Source organism: Ictalurus punctatus, chromosome 20, assembly GCF_001660625.3.
Source record: "Ictalurus punctatus breed USDA103 chromosome 20, Coco_2.0, whole genome shotgun sequence".
Classification (NCBI taxonomy): Eukaryota; Metazoa; Chordata; class Actinopteri; order Siluriformes; family Ictaluridae; genus Ictalurus; species Ictalurus punctatus.
Window position 1 is genome coordinate 5,148,842 of NC_030435.2, and position 26,395 is coordinate 5,175,236.

The 26,395-nt window shown below is 40.8% G+C and overlaps 1 protein-coding gene across 3 annotated transcripts in view; it reads right to left on the reverse strand.

Annotated features, from left to right (window-relative positions):
* Positions 1–26,395, reverse strand: part of schip1 (schwannomin interacting protein 1) — a 358,752-nt gene that overhangs the window by 70,627 nt on the left and 261,730 nt on the right. For 2 of the 3 annotated variants that reach the window (XM_017495932.3, XM_047162628.2), the window contains exon 13: positions 2,629–3,240. In XM_017495932.3, the coding sequence (XP_017351421.1) occupies positions 2,629–3,240 (612 nt within the window). Of the gene's footprint in view, positions 1–2,628; positions 3,241–11,303; positions 11,638–26,395 lie in introns of those variants that run through there. The other variant, XM_053673551.1, reaches the window with a different exon arrangement.

Sequence of the window (26,395 nt, forward strand, 5' to 3'; positions counted from 1 at the left end):
CCATCGTTGATTATTGTCCTACAACAGCACACCTTGTTTTATTTCTTACTGAATACCATGGAGAAAAAAAATGGACCTAGTAGTAATATAGTCTTGGTTCTAATCAATCTAATTTGTCACTGCAAACCATTTGCCCCTGTAGAGCACAATGTGTGTTCATTTCCTGATTGCTAAACACCTAAACAAGTGTGTTAAGTGTATGAGACAGTTACAACTGCACAGTTTACACAGATTCCCCTTTCGGCCACACAGACTGAATGAAGGAGACCATCTTTCCTCCCCCCTGCATACCTCACATTCTCTCAGGCAGATAATGACACATGCATCCACACGCACACAAAGCTGGAGCTAGCGGCTATTGTCCACTGGCTTAGTACGTTTGCATGCGAAAGGTCCACACCCACACCGGCAGGCAGTCCCATTCACCTCACTGAGCATGCTTTACAGATGTGGCAGTCCCATTCACCTCACTGAGCATGCTTTACAGATGTGCCAGATTCAAATAGATTGATATGTAAATGAAGCTTGTAAATGGCCACACTGCTCACAGACAGTGACTCTGCCATCTTTATCATCCTTATCTCATCATTTCGTCGAAAAGCTTTTTCCGCATTCAAAAGAAGTGGACACTTTCTCAAGTTTTTTTCCCCATTTTTTTTGGTCAGGCACTCATCATTATACCGGAAACAGTGCAGGACGAAGTCCGACGATACATAACGCAGGCTGTGGAATGAAATGAATCTAATACGTGCGATATTTTGCAGGTAAAGAGTTTCAGTAAACCCCAAGAACTATACAAAACATAAAGCATCTGAAATCGTATTATTACTTGCTTTTAACCTCATACAGTACACTCTCTGCATCTTATTCAGTTATTCATCTCAAAGTGGATTATTCAGCAAGGACTATGAATTATTCAGCAACTGCAGTCAAACTAATAGAAAAAAAAAAAAAAGATATGCGGTTTTGAGAGCGAGGATGTCTTGACACGCTGAGGGGTCTTGGGAGTTTACAAAATGAGATCAAAATGACCTATTATACAGCGTCGCCAAATACTATTGGCGAAAGGTGTTAAATATGATTTTAAGGTGTTAAAAAATGGTCACACTCCGTGCATCTCTTATTACACCCAGACATGTACACTCACATTCATACTCGCTCTCTGTCTCTCTCTGTCTCTCTCTCTCACACACACACACACACACACACACACACACTTCTAATAAAAGCGAGCTAATAATCATGACAAAAAACAACATTTTAAACTAAACTTTACAGTTCCTAGAGATGCTGTGACCAAGTTTTGTAAAAAAAACAAAAAAAAAAACAACAACAACAAAAAACAAACAAACAAACAAAAAAAACCCCAAACAAACAAAAAAATCAACTGCAAATAAATGAGTGACCAGACCACAAGGTGAAAGAACAGAAATCATGATGATTGGTCATCTTTATAAAACCAGTCATGACTCAGATTGGAGGTCAGCTGCCTTCACCACATCAGTATCAGCGCAAGAAGCTTCTTTATTACTACAACAGCGCCCTCTACTGAGTCGCATGTGGCATGACCTGCTCAAACTCAGTTTTCAAGACATCACATGGGCGGCTGCAGAGAAACCCCTGCTGGGGGGGTGGGGGTGGGGAGGGGTGGGTGTTATGTCACTGGAACTTGTACTGACTTCCAGTTTCTCACAGCGCCAAAACAACTGTTTTATATTTAATCGTTTCTATAAATAACTACTGAGAACACCAGCTGCCGCCATCAGCCACCAGTCTCTCAATTGCTCTCTCTCTCTTTCCTTATCTCATTCCCTTTGGCCTGTCTCTATCTCCCTGAGCTCACTGTCACACATGTTAATCGTCTGGATTAAAGTACATGCCGTTGTCCGTTGTCCCCTGTGCTATTGAAGCTCTCGAATATGTCCCGCTGCTGGATTGTTTCAAGAGTGACACCATGTTCCACCAGTGATAAATGGCATATGACAAAGTATCAGCTTAACTGTAATATGAGCTGGCAACACACACACACACACACACACACACACACACACACACAGATACGCAAACAGCTCCAGAGAGGTATATGAGAAGACATATCTCTGTAGACAGATCTGTATCTCTGCTACTAGGTCTGCATGTGTGTGTGTGTGTGTGTGTGTGTGTGTGTGTGTGTGTGTGTGTGTGTGTTAAATTCTCTCTCTAACTGCTACCAAATGGATGTAACCACCAACTTTACACCTTACACCAACCGCAAGGCCGTCTTTGCGACTAATACCTTACAACATATGCTTCCTGAAAAGTTTGTAACTGAAACTCGCTATGGCTTCCACCACTAACCACCTTCCAATAAACCCCTGCAGCAGGTAGCATTAGCTATTTAGCTAAGCTGCTGGCATATCATATCATAATAAAGCAAAGATGTCACAGATGTTTGTTGTGCAAATGTATCAAGGGATACATTTGAGTTCCTTTCAAATAAATAACATTAATTTTGCTTACAACAGCTGATTTCCAAAAGAGGTGGAATTAAAAGGCCCCATGCTCTGGTGCAGTTGGCTGTCAAACTAGAACTAATTTTAGGTCTGCACACCCCTACTATTGCACAATAAGACAAAGCCCTGGACTCACGTTCATGGAGTTGGTCCTTCCCAGGTTCCTGTTGTGGTTCTCCTGCTGCTCCCTGAACTGCAATCCAGCCAGGTGCCTCTCGAGCGCTGCCCAGTCCATGGTGGGAAGCTGACTCTCCTCCTCCACCACACTGTCCTCTCTGTAACCCCCGAGGCGATAACACCCCTCCAAGCCCATACCTCCAACTCCCAGTCCCCCTCCACCACCACCTCCACCTGTACCAGGGGTCTTGGGAATGGCCTTGGCCTGGGGTTTCCTGGGCAGGATCAGGTTGCCGTTCTGCTTGAGTTCCTCAGACGCAGTGGCTGGTGAACTCTTCACCTCTTGGAGCTCCTCGGCCAGGCTGCGGCCGTTTACTGCCTTCCGCAAGGTTCTGTCTTGGCCATTCTGGTTGTCAGCATCGTATTCGTTTTCCCAGTCCTCGATGACACGCTTCTTGTACTGCTGGAATTCCTCGTCCTCCTCATCGTAGTCATCCAGGGCGGCCAGCTCCAGGCTCGGTGAGGACTTGCATTCCGAGCATGGGGTCACCTTGTTGGAGTTCGAGTTGGACTCGGAGCCCGAGCGGCTTGAAGCGTCGCTCGCCAAGTCCATACCGTCCTCCCGGTAGTCCTGAGAAAGACACAAGTAGTAAACAGGAGTTAGTTTCAAGAGTTTATCTTCCATATTACATGCCACATTTTTTTTCCAAAACATGAAAGACAGGATTCCCATCAAATCACTCACATGTTTTTTGTTAACGATGTATCGATCCCACTTTTTTTTTTTTTTTTTTTTAAAAAAAGCACTTTTTGGTACAATATATATAATCATTCTGATTTGATCTCAGTCTAGAATTTCAGATGAGTTGTTCTTTCGTCTGCTCCCGTTTCCACAGCGGATCATTGGTCCGCATGTTTGATTTGACACAGGTTTTACACCGGACGCCCTTCCTGACGCAACCCTCCCATTTTATCCGGGCTTGGGACCGGCACTGAGTGCAACCCCTACTGGCTGGGTTGGTTTCCTACCCGGGAATTAACCAACGGTGGTGAGAGCTTGGGATCCTTAGCCGCTAGACCACCAGGGAACTAGCATTTCTGGTGAGTATTGACCGGAATACAAATACTCATCTCTAGTGGTTGGTGTTAGCCAGCTAACTAAGAGTTTTAGCTAACCAAGCTAACGAGTCGCAGCAAGGTGTGCAAGCAAGTGATGACATAAATTTATAATGGCAATGGATTCTAAAGGATGAACCAAATATATTTGTTTCAAAATAGGTCAGATTAATTTGATTAACTCAATAAAAGCGATTTATCCGAAGTATTTGATGTCCACGCTGGATATATTTACAGGTTGCGCTATTGAATAATACACACAAAATCCAGTCACATAACGGATAAGAAATGTAAAAATCAGGGTAAAAACAAAAGCGATATTTTGGAAGACGGGAGGAAACCCAGTAGAAAAGAGGGGGATTTTAGGAAGTGTGCGACGCACTTAGATTAGTGACCTCAGTGCTGCGGTTCAAACACAATGAGAAGCTTCCTGCCACAGAGGGCCTTCCTTCCTGTATGTGCTATTCTCTCTGTTTTGTGTCTGTGTTCATGTCTCCATGGACAGATAGACCGTGTGCGTCTGCACAACTCTTAATAAATAACTCCTAATTGATGACACACTGACTCTGGCATCCTCTTCTATTGAGTAGGCCAAATATCATTCATTCTGCTTGCTCAATTAGACTTCAATTAAACCAATTAGGGCTTGAAATTCAGGAAATCTTCTCAGTCAGTTAGTTTTAAGCCCTCCATACAGATATATGAGCAAATAGGATTACTCTCTGGAATTATCAGAAGTTTGACGTTTGACCCAAGCCAACTGCTTATGAGGCTCATTTATAAGCTGCCATTACTGGGCGTTTTTGTAAAGACATCCTTTTCACCAGTGCCAGTTTATTTTCAGAGCTGAAAATTGCAGTGTGCAGGCATGTAATTGCATGTTTAAGTACAACCAAGTGTGAAAATAGATACAGTAAGAAACAAAGAACCTAACAGTTTCATTACAGCCACTAAAACCAGAGTTTTTTTTTTTTTAGAGACAACAGTAGGATAGCCACTGAACATCCCCCCTCAGAGTTTCTCACATATGTAGTGTTTAGTTGGTTTCAATCAAACCCCGGTGCGTTTTCGCGCTCTGTGTGATTCTTTTGGGCAGGTGAGAACACAGCAGTCGCACTTGGAAGGAGATCAAAACGACCTGTCTGAGAACGGTGGTCTGGTTCCACGTGAACTTTAGCATGGTTCCATTGCAGTGAGAAAGCGATACGACCTTGAATCAACCTGACTGCAGGAAGTGAACCAACCGTGGTGTGTAATTTGGGTTGCACGTAGCATTTTTTGGAGAGACGAACCGTTAAACTGACCAAAAAAACAAAAACAAAACAAAAAAAACAAGCAAAAAAATCCCCCCAAAAAACACCACTCTAAACTGCCTGACAGAAAATAAATGCTGGATGTGATTAGCAAAATCTTACAAATTTATTGATATTATTATGTAGTCATTTATTTAGCACTGTGTCCATGATTCTTGCACACTTGTTAAAGGTTTAAATGACATTTACGAGCATGATTTCAGCCCTGCATCCCCTTTTTATATGCTCAAATACCAGACAAACCTAATATCTTCACAACTTCACTCTGATTTTGAGTCTACAAATGGAGTAAAAGGTGTGAAAGTTCCTCAGTTCAAACGGCATACCCTCAAATATTTCTGAATGTATTAAAAACTCATTCGCATGCATGTTACATGCGATCTGAACCATATCTAGGTGCAAATAAGGACAGGTGCGACACTTTACATCATCATTACCGTAACTATGACAAGCTTGTCAGAATGTAACTAGCAGCTTACATTACTGCAGTTTCCATCCATCCATCCATCCATCCATCCATCTTCTATACCACTTATCCTTCCTTCAGGGTCACGGGGAAACCTGGAGCCTATCCCAGGGAGCATCGGGCACAAGGCGGGGTACACCCTGGACAGGGTTCCAATCCATCGCAGGGCACAATCACATACACATTCACACACCCAGTCATACACTACGGACACTTTAGACACGCCAATCAGCCTACCATGCATGTCTTTGACTGGGGGGAAACCCCCGCAGCACAGGGAGAACATGCAAACTCCACACACACAGGGCCACGGTGGGAATCAAACCCCCGACCCTGGAGGTGTAAGGCGAACGTGCTTACGACTAAGCTAATGCTGTTCATTTCGAGTGATTCCTTTATCTTTTTGATTCATAAATCAAATCATTTACCTCTTCCCATCAGAATGAAATCTCATTTTCTTCTGTCTTAATGGTCTCACGCTTGTGAGATACACGCGAGATTGAGCTATAAGTCAAATTATTAACAGGTTATTATGCTCCAAGTAAAATAGCTACTGATTAAGAAAACAAAACAGCACTCCAGCCTTGACTAACCTTGACACCGTGATGTAGATCGCTGTTCATCACGCAGTGATTGATTACGCAGCTAATGAGAACGTCTGTCAAGTTTACACGTTTCGACCAAACTTGCCATGACCTCGTTGGCTTTACTGCTTTGTATTACCAACAAGCCAACATATTCCCAAGAACTTTCCAAACATATTGACCACTGAACACTTAGAGTCGTCCATACAAATAGGACCTGGAAGTGACTGGGGACCAATTAAAAATGCACTGGGTTGTAAAGCTATAACCTTCAGATTTTCACAATGTATCCTGTTTTAGTTCTTTATGTATTTTCTATAGTCTTTTCTTCTCTCTCGATTAAGAACGCCATCAGACTGCTCTGTATGCCTTGTGTCAGCAAATGTTGAATCCAGTTCAGCATCTGCAGCACTAATACAATTTTCCACTCAGGCATAAGGAAAGTCTGAAACCCACAGACTGCACACTGCTTCCATTAAAATGGTTTAATAGAAATAATTAAGAAATGGGCTTTTGTCCAGAGTTAATATTAGTCAGACTTTGGGCCAAAATTAACCAATCGATGCGTAGCTTAATAACTGTACAACTGGGTGTTGTTACATGTATCACATTAAATAATCCTGCCTCCACACCTGCGCCGTCGATCATGTTTGTTCATTAGAATATTAAGCCACACCCACCGGGGCTTTTTTCCAATCGGTCTAATCAACAAATTAAGATATATTACTATATGCGTATTTCTAAAATCTCATTTAAACATTGCTGAACCTTTAATATATTAGTTAAGTCTGGTACGAGTAAGCAGCTGGTACCAAGTGTGTGTGTGTGTGTGTGTGTGTTTGTGATGAATTGAGAGGCGTGGGTGAGAGAAATACATATCGTGAATGGTTCATTCATATATTCGTTCAAATGGTCCATAATGAGTGATGTGTGATACTCCGGACTCTGAGAAGTTGCCGTATTTATGTCGCAGAGCTGTGTTCTGTGTTTGGGGGCGTCAACAGTTGAAAGGTCACCACCCACTGATACATACTGTACTAGAAAACCAAAATCCCCTATTTCATCATGAATCGAGGTGGACGTTTCAGCCTGTAGAAGGGGTGTGATCCATGAGTTGACTGTGAAAAGTTTCTAGGTTGACGTAGTATATTTGCGTAATATTAAATTACTTGTGCTAAAAGAATTTGTTAATCTTTTGCGTAATTCATTATGGGTTGACGTACCCTTCTATTTTACAATATACTGTCTGGAACTTCAACACAGTAAGAGATAATTCAACACTGTACAGTAGGTGTTAATTAGACTGTGTGAACCTCAGGTTTGGCAGGCATGATTGCAAGGTATAAAACCTATTTCTGTTCGTGACATGGCAATCGTTTAATGCTACTAAAATGTTATTTTGTGAAGAGAACATAACTCTTACAAACAATAGAGTAAAAATATATATATAAATAATAACTCAGTGTTCACTTTTTAGACCAATCTAGTTTCTGCAAGATACAGTGTAACGGCATGCAGGGCTCTTACCTTTCATGTACGTACACTTCCTTATTGTGATCTATTGATCTGTTCAAATTCTACTGATTATTCACCTTCACTTCAGTATTGATTCACATTGCGATCACATTAGTCTCCATCTACTGCAATGATACGTCTTAACTGCCTGAGTTTGATAAAGATGGCCGCTTTTTATCTTTTTGTCTCATCCTATCTCCCTAGACAAGTAATCCTAATCTGAAGGACTTGCTGAATAAACCCCTAAATTGGAGGCTTCAGAAACAGGTTCATGCTGAATATATTTCATATTTGAGAAACAGGGCACAACTACAGCTGTATGATTTTAGCAGCATGATTTTGGGAATCACACTGAGTTGAAAAGTAACCACACAGTAGGCCATTATACACACAGAGTTATCTATTCAATTTAAGCACGTAGCTGAAAGGCTGATCCAATGGAATGATACGTAGTCTAGTTGTATTGTGCTTTTCATTTAACTTTAGCTGTGTTTTTGCTGTACTAAATTGTTTCAGAAATTAAAACAAATCTAAGATAAAACAAAGGCAACCTGAGTTAACACAAAATCATTTTTAAATGATAATGTTATTTATTGAAGCAAAAAAGTTATTAAATACCAACTGGGCCTGTGTGAAAATGTATTTTCCCCAATAGTTACTAATTCTAATGAGCAAGGTTAAGCTGCTGTAAAGTGACTGAGTGGGTCTATCCTGCTATAACTTTAATGGGCTGAGCTAACTTACTGTAAAGCTAAAAAGCAGGGCTGACCCACTGGAAAGTGAATGGGTGGGGCTGACCTGCCATAAAGAAAAAGGGCGAGGCTGACCTGCCGTAAAGTAACAGGGTGAGGCTAACCTGCCGTAAAGTAACAGGGTGCGGCTAACCTGCCGTAAAGTAACAGGGTGCGGCTAACCTGCCGTAAAGTAACAGGGTGAGGCTAACCTGCTGTAAAGTGAATGGACGGGGCTAACCTGCTGTAAAATGAATGGGCGGGGCTAACCTGCTGTAAAGTAAAAGGGTGAGGCTAACCTGCCATACAGTGAATAGATGGGGCTGACCTGCTATAAAGTAAAAGGGAGAGGCTAACCTGCTGTAAAGTAAATGGAAAAGGCTAACCAGCTGTAAAATGCTCTGCCCAGTCAAACTCTACAACAAGCTGTCTCAAAAACCATAAACCTAAACATAAACCACAAACCTCTCAGCAGTGTCATGAACTAGCTACATTAGTAAGACACTGCTCATAACTACAGTACTTATGGAAATTACATGTGTTATATATATATATATATATATATATATATATATTTAAATGGAGTTATTTGGAATGGAGTCATTTCAGTAACCCAGTGCTAGGTCAGTATATAGCAGAGCATGTGCTAGGTTGCTTTAATTAACCAAAGACTGGCTCATTTTGACCCAAGTCATTTATACTCCTCTTCCTATATATATATATATATATATATATATATATATATATATATATATATATATATATATATATATATATATATATATATATGACCAACAACAGCGATGCAGAGGCTTTTGGTGAGCAAATTTTGATATTTTTGCTACTGGGTTAGCTTTTGGGCTGCTTTTGAGACACACACACACACACTTATACCTGGCAGCCCTGACTCAGGTTAAATACACACTGCATTCACATCGATTCACTAATAAACACATTAGCAGGACATGTGGCCACATGCGAGCTATCACACTTCTCACATATTTCAGAAATCTATTACTCCTATGCAATTCATGCTAACTTAATGAATCACATACGCTTCCACACTGGAATGTAACTGTAATTCATCTGGAAAGGGGTTACATGGGAAACCCCACTAGGACGAGTTAGTTGGGACAAGTATCACAGAACAGAAGGGATGTCTACGTAATCAGTTATCTACCCTGCCTTTCGAACATGTTTTCCCTGTCTGTGATTCACATCTCTAGGCTCTGGTGTCATATTGCGTTTCTACAAGTGTAAATCACATGTAGGGGGGAAGGGGGGATTTCCCATCATGAAGTAAAACTAATGACGCCCCTAGCACGAGCAGTGAAATGTCTTTATGACTGAACAAGTCCAGCCAACACTGAGCTCTTGCTGAGTAGCTTATGCATTATGCATGTTGCTGCACTGATTTGTCTAATGTAGTGTTTATTTGATATAGTCACCTAAACATGGTAGTTAATTTGGAGTACTCTGCTTAAATGTATAATACAGTGTAAGAATTAAATACATTTGAAAGAAATAAGCAAATAAATAAAATCTATATGAAATGCGTATTTGTTAATCTGTATTTACTGTAAAAATAGCTTCAATACTGCAGCATAATAAACAGTAATCGTAAATATAAAATAAATTCAAATCTTTCATGTGGATCATGACTAATCATGAATATACTAAGTGACCTAGGAACAGGAGTATAAATGACTTGGGTCAAAATGAGCCAGTCTTTGGTTAATTAAAGCAACCTAGCACGTGCTCTGCTATATACTGACCTAGCACTGGGTTACTGAAATAACTCCATTTTATTGGCTTCCATTTTGCCCTGATTTATTAGCGCGTGTGACCAGTGCATTGCATTTAGCATGTCCGTGCATTGCACTACCTCAGTAAATCTATACCCTACGCGCATGCATGGAGAAAGGATCCAAAACGACCGAGGTGCAGAAAGCTGGAGAGAATTTTAAAAAAACAAACAAACGCGGGATTCCTCGTTAAACGCGCGCTCGCGCTGCCTCTTAAATGGGCAACGGCGGCTTGTGCGCGTGAGCTGGTGAGATAAGAACACAACACCGGCTCTCGCGCTGTGCCTGAAGGCTTTGTGTAGTATTAATCACCCTGTGCAATGTTATCGTGCGCACCAAGTTTCTTCATTTCGTATGGCAAGCGTCTTATTTAAAGCGGTTTACAGAAAGAAAGAAAGAAAAAATATATATATATACATAGCAATTTGGGCGGGGATCCGGTGGGACCCACTCTGGATTGTCGTTTCAGATTAAGCTGGCTCATTTAGCGCCACACACACACACACACACACACACACACGTCAGATCCGGAAAACCTCGCTCACTGACGAACAGCTGATCGAGACTAACCCTAACGTTAGATGCAAAATGCACTCGAATAACAATTAGAGAACACGCAAGCGCGCGCGCACACACAGGCTCGCGCAGCTAATGGCATCACTGATTGTATACATGCAGTGTCCGTTACTATAGAAATGCACCGATTAATACGTTGCTGAAATTAGGCAGCGATCGGCAACGAATCGAGCGCGCGCGCGCACACACACACACACACACACACCCAAATGATGTCATGTTCCATAAAAAGTACTGCGAGAAACCAGAGATCCCGGTGACAGCGTCAAAAACTTCCACACACACAAACACACAAGAAAATAAACGCACATCTCCTACTACTAAACACTATTCCGTGTCCGTGTCAGTAGCAGGGCTCAGTATTACAATGTAGGATATTTAGGGCAGTGGTAGGGTCTGCGGTTTGAGAGTACGCGTAAAGCACCCTTCCACGCCTGTTTTTAGAAGGCACGAGATCGGCTATTTAACCTATAACCCGCTCAGTACAGCCGACTCGCTGTCATGTCTTCCTCCCAAACAGGCGAAAGTCACACTGAGCCAGTGTTAGCTCACATATATACAGAGCTCACATGAAGCTGTGTTACTTACTGTCATCTTCACCGCCTCGCTTTCCCTCAAGACATTGTCTGTGAGCCCGGCGCCGTGGGTGTTGCTCAGATACTGCTCAAAGTTAGGAGACGACAGGAGAAGGACAAGGACGCTCCGGAGGAGGAGGAGGAGGAGGATGAGAAGGAGATTCCGGAGACTGTTAGCCCGCGATGGGAGAAGAAGAAGCCGGCACGAAGCGGTGAGTGTGTGCGGTGTAATTCATCGCTCGGTTAGGTGGGAGCAGGAGAGGAGAGGCAAAAAATAGCCGAGATGGAAACGCTCCAGCTTTCAATGAGCCACGGCTCTCTCTCTCTCTCTCTCTCTCTCTCTCTCTCTCTCTCTCTCTCTTCTCTTCTCTTCCTCCTCCCTCTCTTTCTCTTCTCCTCCTCCCCTCTCTCTCTCCTCCTCCTCCTCCTCTCTCTCTTCCTCTCTCTCCTCCTCCTCCTCCTCCCTCTCTCTCTATTCCTCTCTCTTCTCCTCCTCCTCTCTCTCTTCCTCTCTCTCCTCCTCTCTCTCTCTCTCCTCCTCCTCCTCTCTCTCTCTTCCTCTCTTATCCTCCTCCTCTCTCTCTCTTCTCCTCCTCTCCTCTCTCTCTGTCTCTCTTCTCCTCCTCCTCTTCCTCCTATCTCTCTCTTCTATTCCTCCTCTCTCTCTCTCTCTCTCTCTCTCTCTCTCCCTCTCTCTCTCTCTCTAGTGGCTGGTCCACCTAATTATGCGTTCATGTAAAAACGGAATATCTGCAAATCTGTGTTCAGTGGTGCAAAATGACACTCTATTTCCTCCATAGTTACTCAATAAAATAACATCCATCCATTTTCCATACTGCTTATCCTACACAGGGTCACAGGGAGCCTGGAGCCTTTCCCATGGGACTCGGAGCACAAGGCGGGGAACACCCCGGACAGGGTGCCGACCCATCAGAGGGCGCAATCGCACGCCCTCTCACACACAAACTACAGACAATTTAGAGATGCCAATCAGCTTACAACGCATGTCTTTGGACTTGGGGAGGAAGCTGGAGCACCCGTACTATTCAGGTGGTATAGGTTTTCCGGGCATACTGTATGTCCATATAATAATGTTTCCATAGGACGTCTGTAGGTGAACACTGTATAAATCACAGTGATTTATACAGGACTGTCTTCATAATGAACACATGATTGTCACACAAAAAATTCCATGCACATCATTTCAATACAAACCGATTGCTTTGACCTTCATTTTAAGAGCTTAGTGTAGGGCTTGTGGCCACACCAACTTGCACTTGATTACGAGAAGGCTAGATCACATGACCATAACATACTGCATATGTAGGCTGTGTTAGGAAGTCAAAAACCTCCAGAAGCGTTGTGTATTGTTCTGCATTTTAAACTTGGCCGATACTTGAATTTATTTTGGTTTCGGTGGGAGATGATAGACACTTACTGGAGTGCCTTTATACTGAAGAAAACCCCCCCGAAAAACCTAATTTCACACAGGATATAATAGAATTTAAATGACTGATTTGGACAGAACTAATCATTTGGCCTTAAGACAAACACATGTAAGACACACACAGATGTAATGGCTATTTTATGACATAATTATGCAAACACCACAATATGACAAATAAACACTGTTTGAACAACACCCCAGGGTTTGTCACTAGGGTGGTATCCTGCAGGATCTGCCTCTGCCATCTACCTATATTTAGCATAGGAAAGTAAATGTAAATGTAACCCTTTTTGGCAGGTCCAGACTTACATTGTTCTCTCTCATAACTTCATGCCTTCCGGTTAGTTTCAACATAGTTACTGAATAACGTGCTTTAAGATGAGTGAGCAAACAATAAGCTAAGGCGAGGCACTGCAGGTGAACAGGGTACTTTGGATGATGTTTCTTAAGATACTCTTCAAAGAAAGACATTTACCGAAGTTTGTTGGAGTATCTTTATATAACAATCAAAAGATTTGCCATGCAAGGTGCTAACTTGTCATCAGGAGCAACTTGGGGTTCAGTGTCTTGCCCAAGGACACTTCGGTATGTGGAGTCACGTGGGCCGGGAATCGAACCGTCAACCCTAAGGTTAGTGGGCAACCCGCTCTACCACCTGAGCCAGAGCCGCCCCATTGATAAAAGCCTTCTTCAAAGATAATGTGGTAGTCATTAGTGGACAAAAACAGTGAAATATGCATATTATTGTTGAGGTTTTACATCTTCAGAAGACATCTTATAAATGAAAATAAGTGATCATCACAATTGTCATTTCTAATTATAGAGCTTTGCCTTATGGGGTAAAAGTACACAAGTGGACACCTGATCCAACTGATCAGTTAGTCACCAAGCTTTTCACAAGCTCCATCAGATGTGTTAGGAACGGGGAAAACCACAGGGCAGGAGCTTTCCCGTTGAGAGACATTGCCTTGAATAGGTTTATATAGTACATTCCATTCACTTTCCCTTCTGAAATATATACAAAAAAATGAAGACAGACCATTCTTCTGTCCTGGGGTACCACCCCAATGACACTCTCTCAGTCAGAGCTCTCCCCCGCTTCCCTCCTCCTTTCCCTAGCAGATTTTCTCCCTCTCAGTTCAATTCAGTTCACTAGATTTAATTCGATTCAATTAGATTTACTGACATGACTATATCAAGTGCAATATTACCCGAGCACAGAAGAGTAAGGGTTTAAACTCCATTTGTAGCTGAACCTGCTATCTAAAGTAATTTTAGTGGCCTTCTGTGCTGCAAAGGGATAGATGTCAGGAAAAATCCTCAGCACTCTGCACTCACTGACCTCGTGGGTGGTGAGCAGCGCAAAAACACTAAAAGGTAGAGAGGGAGGAATAGTGTTTTTAAAAAAAAGGGCTTGAGTGTTCAGAGTTTCCTAGCAATGCCACATCATGACACATTTCATCTCTCAATGTTCACTAGGGTGCCTTATACAGATCACACGTTTAGGAGTGGTATTGCTGTGCCAGTACTATAATCAGTATTATATCCTGTTATTATTCTACGGTATGCACTACCATAACATTGTCGTTTTTCTACACATATCACCAATGTGCCACCATTTTCAGCAGCACCGGATCTACAGCATGCACTCCCAGCAAGAACAGCTCTTTCAGACAAGCACTCTACTGGTAACATTTCAATCATTTAGAGCAAATATGAATACTTAAATGCACTTACTTTACTGCAGTTATGTTCACACTGGTGAGCAGGAGAGCAGGAATCTCCACTCTAGAGCACTGGTGTACATCAATAATCAATAATCCACATGTAGCCTACTAAAGAATCTTTTTGTGGTGTTGTTAAAGCCACAGGTAAATAAATCAACAACAAAGGGTTATACTATTATAATTGGTATATGCCAAAATCCCTCCAAAGCACCTCTATGAAGATGGACTTTGAGGGAAAGAGAGGAGGAAAGAAGAGTAAAACAGAGGCCAGGAGCTTCAGTAAGCCGGGGATTTTGAAAGCTTTAGTACCAAGATGCTGCATTGTGTTTTTGTGTGCGTAAAATCCACCACAAAAAATAGTGGATATGGTGTGTTTTCAAACAGAAGAATAAAGACTATGAAGTCTGAGACAAGGTATTCCCTCTGCACCTCTTCAAATATAGGTTACTGTACATCAAAAGCAATGGAGCTTAGCCTATGTGGAACGTTGCATTCATATCTCTTTAATTTAAGTGATAGAAACGAGAACAGCAAGTCAAGTAGAGGGTCAGTAAACAGAGTTTAGGCATAGAAAAAGGATTATATATATATATATATATATATTTTAAAAATAACTTGCTAGAAAAGAGTACCATAAGAGTAGTGAGGCCAGGGCTTCAAATGAATTTAATACAGTAGCTCTCTGACTATTTATGTAGCCAGTCAGCTTTTTACCAAAAAAAAAAAATAGAGACTGGTTTTAAAACCTAATTTAAAACACAACTTTATAAAGCATTAGCCTTAGAAAAATAAAATCAATAACATCAAGGGTTTCTAAAGGTTCTACACTCTTAGGAAAGGGGTTCCTCAATGGTTATTTTCTGTCGAAAGTGATTTTCAAACTCTAATATGGTAACCTTCTGCTACGAGTTTTTACACAGAACATGTTCCCCATGAGGGACAAACTCAAGAACCCTCTTGGCTGGCTAGATGCAACATTCTTTCTAAGAGTGTTGTTTGGTGCTCATACTTGAACTACTTATCACATAATAAAAAAAAACCTTGTAAATAAATCTCATTGAACATATCTAGGTGAGATAAAGGTGTGGGAGGATGGTTAAGCCGAGAAAAGAAAGTGTGCTTTTGTAAGAAGAGGCACAACAAGCACTATGTACTGTACTGTATATACTGTATAGCCTGTATAATATAGTATGTTATTAATTTTCTCTCTGCACACACTGTGGTTCCCTTCTTTCATGTTATGTGCTTTTGTTTACATTGCCATGTGTCTTTGTCTCTGTTTTGGCCTCTATCCCTGTCACGTCATTGGTTTGTTGCCCTATTGTGTTCACCTGTTCTGTGTTTAGTTGTCTGTTTTTACCCTGTTGCGTCACAGTCTCTTTGCAAATTCCTACTGTGCATTTCTAGTGTTACTTCAAGCCTTGTTTCACCAGTGCGTTACTTTCTAGTTTTTCATTTTTGACTCTCAATTTCTATTTTGATTATGCTAATGGATTAACCTCATTTATAACATCTACTAGTGATCTGACTCAGACCCCCCCATGGACTTTGACAATGATTTTCAGATTCTCCTTAATAAAGCAAACACAGAGTTTATGCATTTGTGTCCTTCCTTAACTAACCATAATACACAAATGGCACTTGGCAACGAACCTAGTGCAAAAAAAGTCCAATAATTACTGTCACCCCGTTGCCAGAGGATAAAAAAATCATCAAAACTATTTTAGGAGAGGGATAAACATTTGATGTTGCTGTGAAGTCTCCACTACTGCCATGAGTTTTGGCTATTTTAATGATGGCGAATGAATGTTAGTGATATTGTACTATTGATGGTTTTGTCAATAGTGATGTTATTTGTTTGTTATTTGAAGTATGTTTGTTCTATTTGGATTACGCTGTACACTCTTTGGTAGCTTTGGCATTGCTGTGAAGAAAAGTGTCATCACGTTAAATCTGAGTTGGTATACCCCATCTCTGATGTGTATAAACACGACAAAAATAGGCAAAGAAGCTCATTGCAGTAAATTTGCTCAGGGAGGTAAGGCTCCCGTGGGACTGGCCTTTCTGGGGCGAGATCTCGTTTAAGAAAACACATTGCCATCAGACAATTAACTTGTCAACAGGAGGCTAATAAATGCCAACTATTCACTATTATAGCATATATCCATAGACTACTGAGAAGCCCTTAGATGGAATTGTGGTCATGAAATGATACTCATTTAGCCCAGTACTGTTTTTACTAGCAATAACAGTCATCACTGGATGTAAACTCAATTTAAACATACCTAGTCAAATGTTTGAAATATTATGTTTTATTGTGGCCAAGTACATTTCTGTAAAGTAATGTAAATTACATTACATTTTTAAAATGTTCATCCTTTTAAATGGAAATACTTTTCCTCAAATGTATTGAGTTATTACTCAGCTGGCAAAAAAAAAAGTCAAAATCTAGTGCTTTCAAAAAAAAAAAAAAACATGTCCAATTATTACACAAGAGGTCAAAGGGTGCTGATACATCTACTGCATCAAAAAAAAAAAAGAGAGAGAAATGACTGCGGCTGTCGGACATCTAGGAGCCAGAGGCTAAGGAAAATCCATCGCCTCACACTGGGCACTGTCAACTCCAGTCAGTTTTTGAATCTTCCTTTAACTTTTTTCCCACCACCTGAAGTAGGGTTGAGAGAAAGGAAGATGCCAATCATTAAGATTCACTTGTCTCAACAGAGCTCATGAGGACTGCAATCAGCGTGAATCCACCTGATTTGGCACCGCTACCAATCACTGTCCAAATGAAGCCTCTAGAAGCAGGTACGGATCAGAAAGAGAGAGATGATAAAGGAAGGGAGGAATCTTTCTTAGCTTATTTTCATCACTGATATTGGGCATGGGGTGAGGGAGGCAGAGAGGGAGAAGGAAAAACTGAAACAGTCTCCTTAATTAACTACACTGCATCGTCTTAAATGCATAAAGTCGAAAAATACAGTATTACTGAATTTGAATCATTACTTGAGTAATCCTTTACTATGTATTATATGTATGTAAAGGCATTATGCAAGGTATGGATAGTATGGATTAAAACTATTTGTTAGAGTGTAACTCCAGTTTCTCATTAAAGCCTAGAAGGCTAAGGGTCTATGGGGTGGATAACAGTATCATGCTTCTGTTCTACAGATCAGCTATTGAATCTATTATATGTTATGGTTTTACGATATGGTTTGGTAATCTGTCCGTTAAATTTAGGTCACAACTTCAAAATGTAGTTAGAAGAGCCGGAAAAATAATTGCCCCTAACTTAAACGAAGTCTGTAAAGAAGCAGAGCCTTAAAATTATTGGTGATCCAAGCCATATTCTTCATGAAGAGTATGAGTTGATGCCTTCAGGCAGGCGATATGGGGTACCAATCTGTAAGCTGAATAGGTATAAATTCTCTCTAATTCCACTATGAATGAAATGATTGAATAATAATGAATGATTTGTGTGTGTGGGTGAGAGCAAACGTGTGATATATGGGCTATAGTGTTCTGTCTTAAGTGTAGGTATAGCGAAATATTACATGTTGTATGGATGAAGTGTAATTGTATAGTGAACCGTTGTATGTTGACCTGCTCTCTCGATTTGCCCAAGACAAATTTCTCCCAAGGGAGATAATAAAGGATAAACTAACTAACTATTCATGTTCTATCAATCACAATGACCTGATTAGATCAAACCGAAAGCCAACAGTTATTAACAGGACTTCGGAAGATGTTAGATCAATCAGCTTGCTGATGATGATCAGAGTAAACGAGTAGAGGGGAATCACTCCAGATCTTATGTTTGCCTGTGGGAATCGAGGTCTGGCTATGGGTCACGGCCCAAAGAAAATAAATGTGTTGTTCATCCATTTGGGAGAGAGAAGGCAGAAACAGGTCCTTAATGGCTTCATGGAATTTCAGTTCCCACTAACATCACACAGCCCAAGCATTTTAATGGTGCAGAAACTAGATAAGGATCTAAATTAGTTTGGTTTTGGTTAACACATTAACTGACTAAGCAGTTGTACTATTCCAGTGTTGGACTAATCACAACGCTTTGCTGCGTGTGCGAGGAGAAATTGATCTTGTGCTACTCCAAATAAAGATATTACAGCTGACCCTGTTGCAACTATGTTTCTGTAATGGAGATTGAACAGATGACAAAGTTTGAGTCAGTAAGTCCGTGTCTAGACCGAGAATTCATGAATCAGACAAAAAGTCCATAATAATACTAGTGCTCATATTAGAATCGTGGTGTATATCTTACAGATATACGCTAGTTGTGAAACGTTGCTCAGAGATGAGATTTCTTCATTTTTACCGTAGTCCTACCATCTATACTATTAGTAATATACTGTATATAATAATTATTATTATTATAATAATATAATAATAAAAACATTAACACTATCAAATAGGACATGCATTATGCAGTGGCCATGAAAAGTGTTAAACAAATCAACCCATTCCTGATGTAGCTTTGCACACACAGGGAATTTCACCCAGGAGTTCTCTAAATAGGCCGAGCACCATAGTGCTTCAGCTAAACTACTTGTACGGGGAAACAATCTAATTTTAACACGTGCATTAATTTCATTATTTACATTTGTCTTCGAAACAATTTTCAATCTAGTATATCCATGCAACTTTTCCCTGTTAGTGTAATCTTTAAGTGGTTAATGGATTTCCCCAGGCTAGTTTACGAACAGGACTGAAAGTTGTGTCCGGAGGTAGGAGACACATAATAAGGCAAAGATCTGTACGAGGAAAGAAGAAACTCATAAAATGAATATTAAAATTCAGTCCCTTTTCCTTCTGTCTGTGCTTTTCACGGCTATAATGACAAATTCTAATACTGATGTTGATGAAAACTTTCAGTATGTACTCATCTCAATTTATGCTAACACTTCTTTTTTCATCACTAGTACAACCTGGTCACAACATTAACAAACACACACACACACACACACACACGCACACACACATACTCACACTGCACATACGCACACGCATACGAGTCCTGCAAATTATTACTAGATTGTAGGAATGGGCAATACCACTTTTTCTGTCTGAAACCAAACAATACTGAGTTAGAATGCCAATAAAAGACTGATGCTTTAAAAAAAAAAAAAAAAAAAACTTCATGCGTACACAAAACGGGGATTCTTCTGTTTTCTGCTTGCATCAGGATCTAACATCAAGATCTACATACTAGATTGCATTGTGGTGAACCTGTCTACTATACATGTATATGTAACATTGATCTTTGTGCAATGACATGAAACAGGAAGCGTAGAGGACATATCTTGTACATATCCTAGCCCATCTTAGTTTAGCTCCTCTACATCTTTCTGCCTTGTCTCAGTGCTTCTGAGGGAGTACACAGATTTGAGAGAATTTACAGCAGCAACAAAATTGGATCACGTCCCCCGCGTAGGAAATGCACCTGCTGTTTTTCCTGTCGTCTGTAAGAAGGCTTAAACGAGCGAATGGCACACCTTGCACTTTTGATTTAGGGGAAACCAAATGGGCTCAGTTAAAAAGGGCTCGGCTCCAAGGGACCTGCTGGAGGAGGCGACGTCGAAGGCATTTCAAGTGACATCATCGCAAGGGGACGAAAAGCAGTCCTGAGAGACTCCAGACGGTGGCAGGGAAAAAGAAAAAAAAACCCGTCCAAACCAATTACTTCCCAACTCTGAACTGCCAGATGACTTTCACACGCTTACACACTCAATCATCCTCTTTTACACTCTACCTGCACGTCTGATGGAGAGAGAAGACAGAAACTGAGTCAGAGTGATGAGATGTAGATTGTCACTTTTCAATAAGAGACTTGCTCAGTGCACAGAAATGGAGGGATTGCTGGAGGTAAAAACTGCATCAGATGACAGCAGTGGGGCCTGAATGATGTTCAGTGCTAGCGTTTAATAAGGTAGATGTAATGAAACTAGAGGTGGAATGGTATGAAATATTCATGGTATGACAAACGCACAACCCGATATCATGCCATCTGCTTACGACTTCACATTTGCAAAGCGGATGACGTTAAATGTCGTATAACATTGCAGCAGCAGTGTGAGCATGAGCATTGTTTGATTATGGAAGCTGCTAGAATTTCTTCAGGAGTTCATCGAAAACAATGCAGAAACACTGTTTTCTCAGATGGGTTTCATTAAAGGGCTCCGACCAAACCGCTAAACTGAGCTGCGACGCACAAACCGAAACAAAGGACAGAGCTGTAGTGCTGCAGAAATGTGATTCTGCATATCGGGACTAACAAATCATAAAAGTATGAAGCAATAAACAATACACAAAATGTTTAAAACTATTTACGTAAATAATTATCTAATCATTTATCAAGTGTTGGCTCCATGTTCTCTTTGCTTGGGTGGTTTTTGTAATGATTTCTGTATAAAGGCTTGTTTACCTTTTTTTTTTATTTTTTTTTTTTTTAACATTTTCGTCACGTTTCTGAACGAATGAAAGAGTTTTACGGTATGAGAACATTTTCAGCCCAACATGTCCAAACCAACCAAAAGTATCAATTTCTCACTGATTCTGATTTGGTAACTGGACTAATAGGTGTGAAGACAGTTTCAGAGTTCCTTTCTTACACAGGAATCATCACACTCCTAAACAAAATCCTTATCACTTTAGGTAGGTGAACACTGTCACTTTTATTGCCACTTTTTTTTTTTTTTTTTACATTCAAACAATCCCATGAGGACAGAAAAGTGCAGGATAAAGCACTTTTGTGAACAGTGCAGATTTATATGAGACAAGGCCAGGACAAAGTGCAATTAGAGCGCATGGGTCTGTACTCACGGTGTGTGAAAAGCTGCATTGTGCACATGAGAACTTGCTGAGCTTGGGCCTGTTCTCCTATTCAATAACTTAAACGATGGAGGAAGAGGGCTACAAAATGTATACTACAGTACTATATTGCTATAAGATCCCCACCAACCATACAGCTAAACTTACGATCCAAACAAAGTTTTTTTTTTCTTACTAAACAATTACACTGACAAAGAAAAATGCTGCTGCTGCATATCTGCGCTTAAACATTTCACATTAGTGCAGCCAACCCCCCCAAAAATTAATTTCAATATAATTATATTGTTTGGCATGGGACTCTCAAGGACACAGTGTGAACATAGCACAGCTGTGAAAATAGAGAGAATTAACACTGTGCATCATCCTTTTACATATTTCCAGGTATTTTTCCCCCCAAGTAAATGTGAATAATTACAGCCGTATAATTGCTCGGTTTTCAGTATGGCTCTGATTTAACATCACACCGTATGATGCCGCGAACGGAGGCTTCCCGTCTGACACTCTTGAAATGTTTTGACATCGTTAAAGCTGCTTTGGATTATTATCTGTAGTTCAAGTAAAGATAGTCCAAGTCTCTAAACCTCTACTGATCTTTTAACAGGATAAACACTCACCCTCTGCCATAAAACTGCTTCGTTGGAGTAGAAACCATTTGTACCAACGAGTAAGGGCGTAATCACCAGACCGTTTCTCCTGATAAACTGGGAATGACGTTAGCCCCACATGCGACTGATCCGGAGCCGTAACGGAGACCGATGGATCCTCTCCATGTGCTTAACCATCACCGTCTGTTCTCTATTCAGCCGTGGTTGTATTTTTGACCGACGGCATCTGTTTTGATTTTTATATCGATACAACAGTAACATTTACAGTTGAGTGCAAAAGGTTCATAAATGTGAAAAACCCTGGTGAAATTTGGATTTATCTACTACAGGAAGACTATAACTTCCTACAGGTTCGTTTTTTGTTGTTGTTTTTTTTTTTTAACTGAAACTTATGGACATCATAATACATGTTAATACATTTATTAGGTATAACCATTACCATGAAAACTATATGTATGTATGTTGATAGCAGCTTACTGTATCAGACTGATGGACTTCCAGTAATCATTCCATGTTTAATCATTTAATTTATTACAAAAACTAATATAATTCATATAGGATTAGAAATCATTATATGTATAGTACAAGTCGAATGTTTGGACACAGCTAATTAAATCCTGTTTTAAACTGGACTAGAGAGTGAAGGAAAAGTAGCCAGCTTCGTGCTCGCATATGTGGGATCTCCTTCAAGACTCTTGGAAAAGCGTCCATGGTCTTACGAAGTCGGTTGAGAAAATGCCAAGAGCTTGCAAAGCTGCTGTCAAGGCAAATGGTGGCTATTTTGAAGAATCTAAAATAAACAATAGTTTTGATTTGTTCAACACTTTTTTTGGGTCACATCGTAATTGGATTGTGTATTTGATAGTTTTCAGAGTAACGTGTGCACTATTACTCTAAACAGTATCAAATACTGGACATATACACCAATCAGCTATAACATTAAAAGCACCTGCTTAATACTGTGTAGGTCCACCAAAACAGGACCCAAGGATTCCCAGAAGAACATAACACTTCCTCCGCCACCTTCCCACAGTGCATCCTGGTGCCATCTCTTCCCCAGGTAAGCGGCGCACAGGCACCCGGCCGTCCACATGATGTAAACAAAACGTGATTCGTCACACCGGGCCACCATCTTACATTGCTCCATGGTCCAGTTCTGATGCTCTCGTGCCCATTGTATGCATTTTCGGTGGTAGTCAGGGGTCAGCATGGGCACTCTGATCAGTCTGCCTTTACGCAGTCCCATACGCAGTAATCTGCGATGCACTGTGTGTTCTGACACCTCTCTATCATAACCAGCATTAACTTCTCTCAGCAATTTGTGCTACAGTAGCTCTTCTGTGGGATTGAACCAGATGGGCTAGCCTTCACGCCCCACACATATCAATAAGCCTTGGGCACTCATGACCCCGTCGCTGGTTCATCAGTTGTCTTTCCTTGGACCACTTTTAGTAGGTACTAACCACTATACACCATGAACACCGGCACACACACATTCACACACTCATTCGTACTTAGGACAGTTTATTTCCTAATGCACATACCAACATGTTTTGGGGAGCTGAGAGAAAACTAGACAGCCCAGAGGAAACCAATGTGGAGAACACGCAAAACTCCAGGTACACATTAACCTGGAGTTTTGTGAGATGGCAACGGTACTCACTGCACCACTGTGCTAAAGATATACAGTTTGTTAAATCATGCTCTTTTTTGTATGAAGCAAATATGAGAATAAAAGGAAGTGCCATCATCCACTCCAGGCATTAAAACCAGCTTTGGAGAGGAGATTATTGACAGAGTTTCATAATAGGCAGCCCACTTGACTGCCCTCTAGCCTCAAGCCTCTCAAAACTCTCTACACCCAGTCTGTCTGGTGGCATACACACACACACACACACACACACACACACACACATAAATGAAACAACAAGCACATCTTCACAAAAGGGGTCTCGTTGTTCAACAAGTGTTGTCTGATTGAGACGGGCTTCAAATCAGAAATTGCACCTCTGAATAAGTAAGAGGAAAATGAATCATGCACTTTAGAGCTTATGTACATATACTTACTCAACAAAGGAAAAACATGACTAATGTAAAATCAGTGGCACAAACAAAAAGAGTGAGTTATTGTAAGATGAGTAATCTGGTGAAACGAGTGTTTTTGAGCTTAAAAATGATAACATTCCTAACAGATTATACACACACATGCAGCGTCTACAAAAGGCCCACTTAATTTAATGCAAACAAATCTAGCTGTAGAACCTGGTGTATGTGTGTGTATATGTGTGGCTTTGGCTCAGGTGGTAGAGCAGGTTGCCCACTAATCGTAGGGTTGGTGGTTCGATTCCCGGCCCACGTGACTCCACAGGCTGAAGTGTCCTTGGGCAAGACACTGAACCCCAAGTTGCTCCTGATGGCAAGTTAGCGCCTTGCATGGCAGCTCTGCTACCATTGGTGTGTGAGTATAGACTCAGTGTAAAGTGCTCTGGATAAAAGTGCTATATGAGTGCAGACCATTTACCATTATGTGTGTGTGTGAAGGAGGACACAGGAAGGAGACAGGCTAATTTTCCTCAGAGCTTGCTTCAGGCTCCCTTTATCTTTTTCGGCCACGCTTTTCAGCACACTTTTCATTTACTCAAAACGAGACGTTCATGACTTCGGCCTCATTCAAGTTCAAGTTCAATTCAACGGTCTGTGTAGTTGTGTGACTAAACCCACCCACTGCAAAAGGACAAACAAAGCACGTAAAAGTAACCTCATACACAGGCGAGAATCATCACATGTTACCTGCCACTTCAACCCGCTTCCTCTGTCTGCTGATGTTCGACCACGCCCCTGCTGCCAAAACAGCTTATTTCGATCTTTACACGAACCATGTGACCCAAGTTAGATACTTTTGTTATATATGCAGTACAAGCAAATCAGCCAAAGTAGATCATCTGTGGATTATACCAAAATCTCCCAGATTATCCTGAAATCTTAAAGGAATTCTCACATACGCAAGCACATGTTGGCTGCTTTTCCTTCACTCTATGGTCCAGTTTAAAACTACCTATGTCCAAACATTTGCCTGATCTATTTTATAACAATCACGGTTTTCCTAGATGGCAGTTTGTCGGTATAATATACCGCTTCTGCTGCTATAGGTTTTCGGTTTCCATATTCATTCATTCTCCAATAACGTTGGAATATATTCTGTGAGAGCACAAACTGATCTTATACACAACGCTCCCCAGATCAGTTTTATATAGAAATACTTATGATGTCTCATTTTTTTTTCCGGAGAAAAAATGTGAATTTTGGGCTGGGTTAACTTTTTTTTTTACGCAAACTCCAATCTGTAGAGAAAAAAAATCAGCCATCTAAAAGGAGTTTAAAGATCAGAATTTTGCGTTCGGGGGTACTTTTAGCCAAGGTTATCTTAGTCTACGTTATGTACACACTTCAGTGACTTCTACAGCTGCTATAAAGTAGATATAGGAAGAAATCCAGGGTGCAGAGCAAGGAGAGTGCACAGCCAGAGTATAGTAAAAGTGGAATAACAACCTTCTTGATTCTTAACATTCTTAACATGATAGAGTAATATTAATCAGAAGCTTCTCCAATGCTGGTTGCCCAGAGATGGTACAGTAACCAGGCAACCAGTTCAAACAGCAGCATCACGCCAGCGATGGGTTGCCCTGGAAACAGGTGACTGAGTGTGTGTAATGGACTATGAAAGCGACACGTCCAGGTTAGTGGACGCTCTGAAAACACAGCCTCCCGATGTAGGGCATTAATGACGCAGGATACATTAAATCCTGCATGGCTGAGCAGTCCAATCAGCCTAATCTTTTGGATCATTGTGATAATGTAATAGACCTGTAATAGCAGTTAAATGTGTTCTCTTCACTACTGCCTATTGAGCCCAAGAACTCTATATTTCATCAGGTATGAAAAGCTAAAAGAGTTTTGTTTGCTCCATAGTGGCGCCATGTTTTTGGGGTTTGAATTTTGATGACACCACAGCTTTTTGTAGTTAGGATTCTGGAGAAGCCTACTGTAAGTGTCCTGGGAGAAAAGGACATAAAAAACAATTCAATCTGATAAAAAAAAAACATCAAGTGCCATGTTTTTGCAATGCCGCATATAGGCTCCAATTGCTATTTTGGAATTGACCGTGTCTGTTGTTGTCCACTTTGATTTTCATTTTGCCCTATTTCAGTCATTGTAGATCGCCTGACCCTTTCCCTTTTTTTAAAATACACTTTTGGATTTGTTCACAGTGTTTGGTGCTTTGTGTTTAAAAAAAAAAACCAAACAATCATGCACTTGCATTCAACGCATTCAATGCTCATTCCTAATTCCTGACATGTAGCTGCTGAGGTGTTTGTCGTTTGCTCTTTTATCTGTGAACTTGTATGCAAAAAAAAAAAAAAAACTCCACCACTCATGCCAATTATTTAGTAGTACTATTATGTGGTAGTAAAAAAAA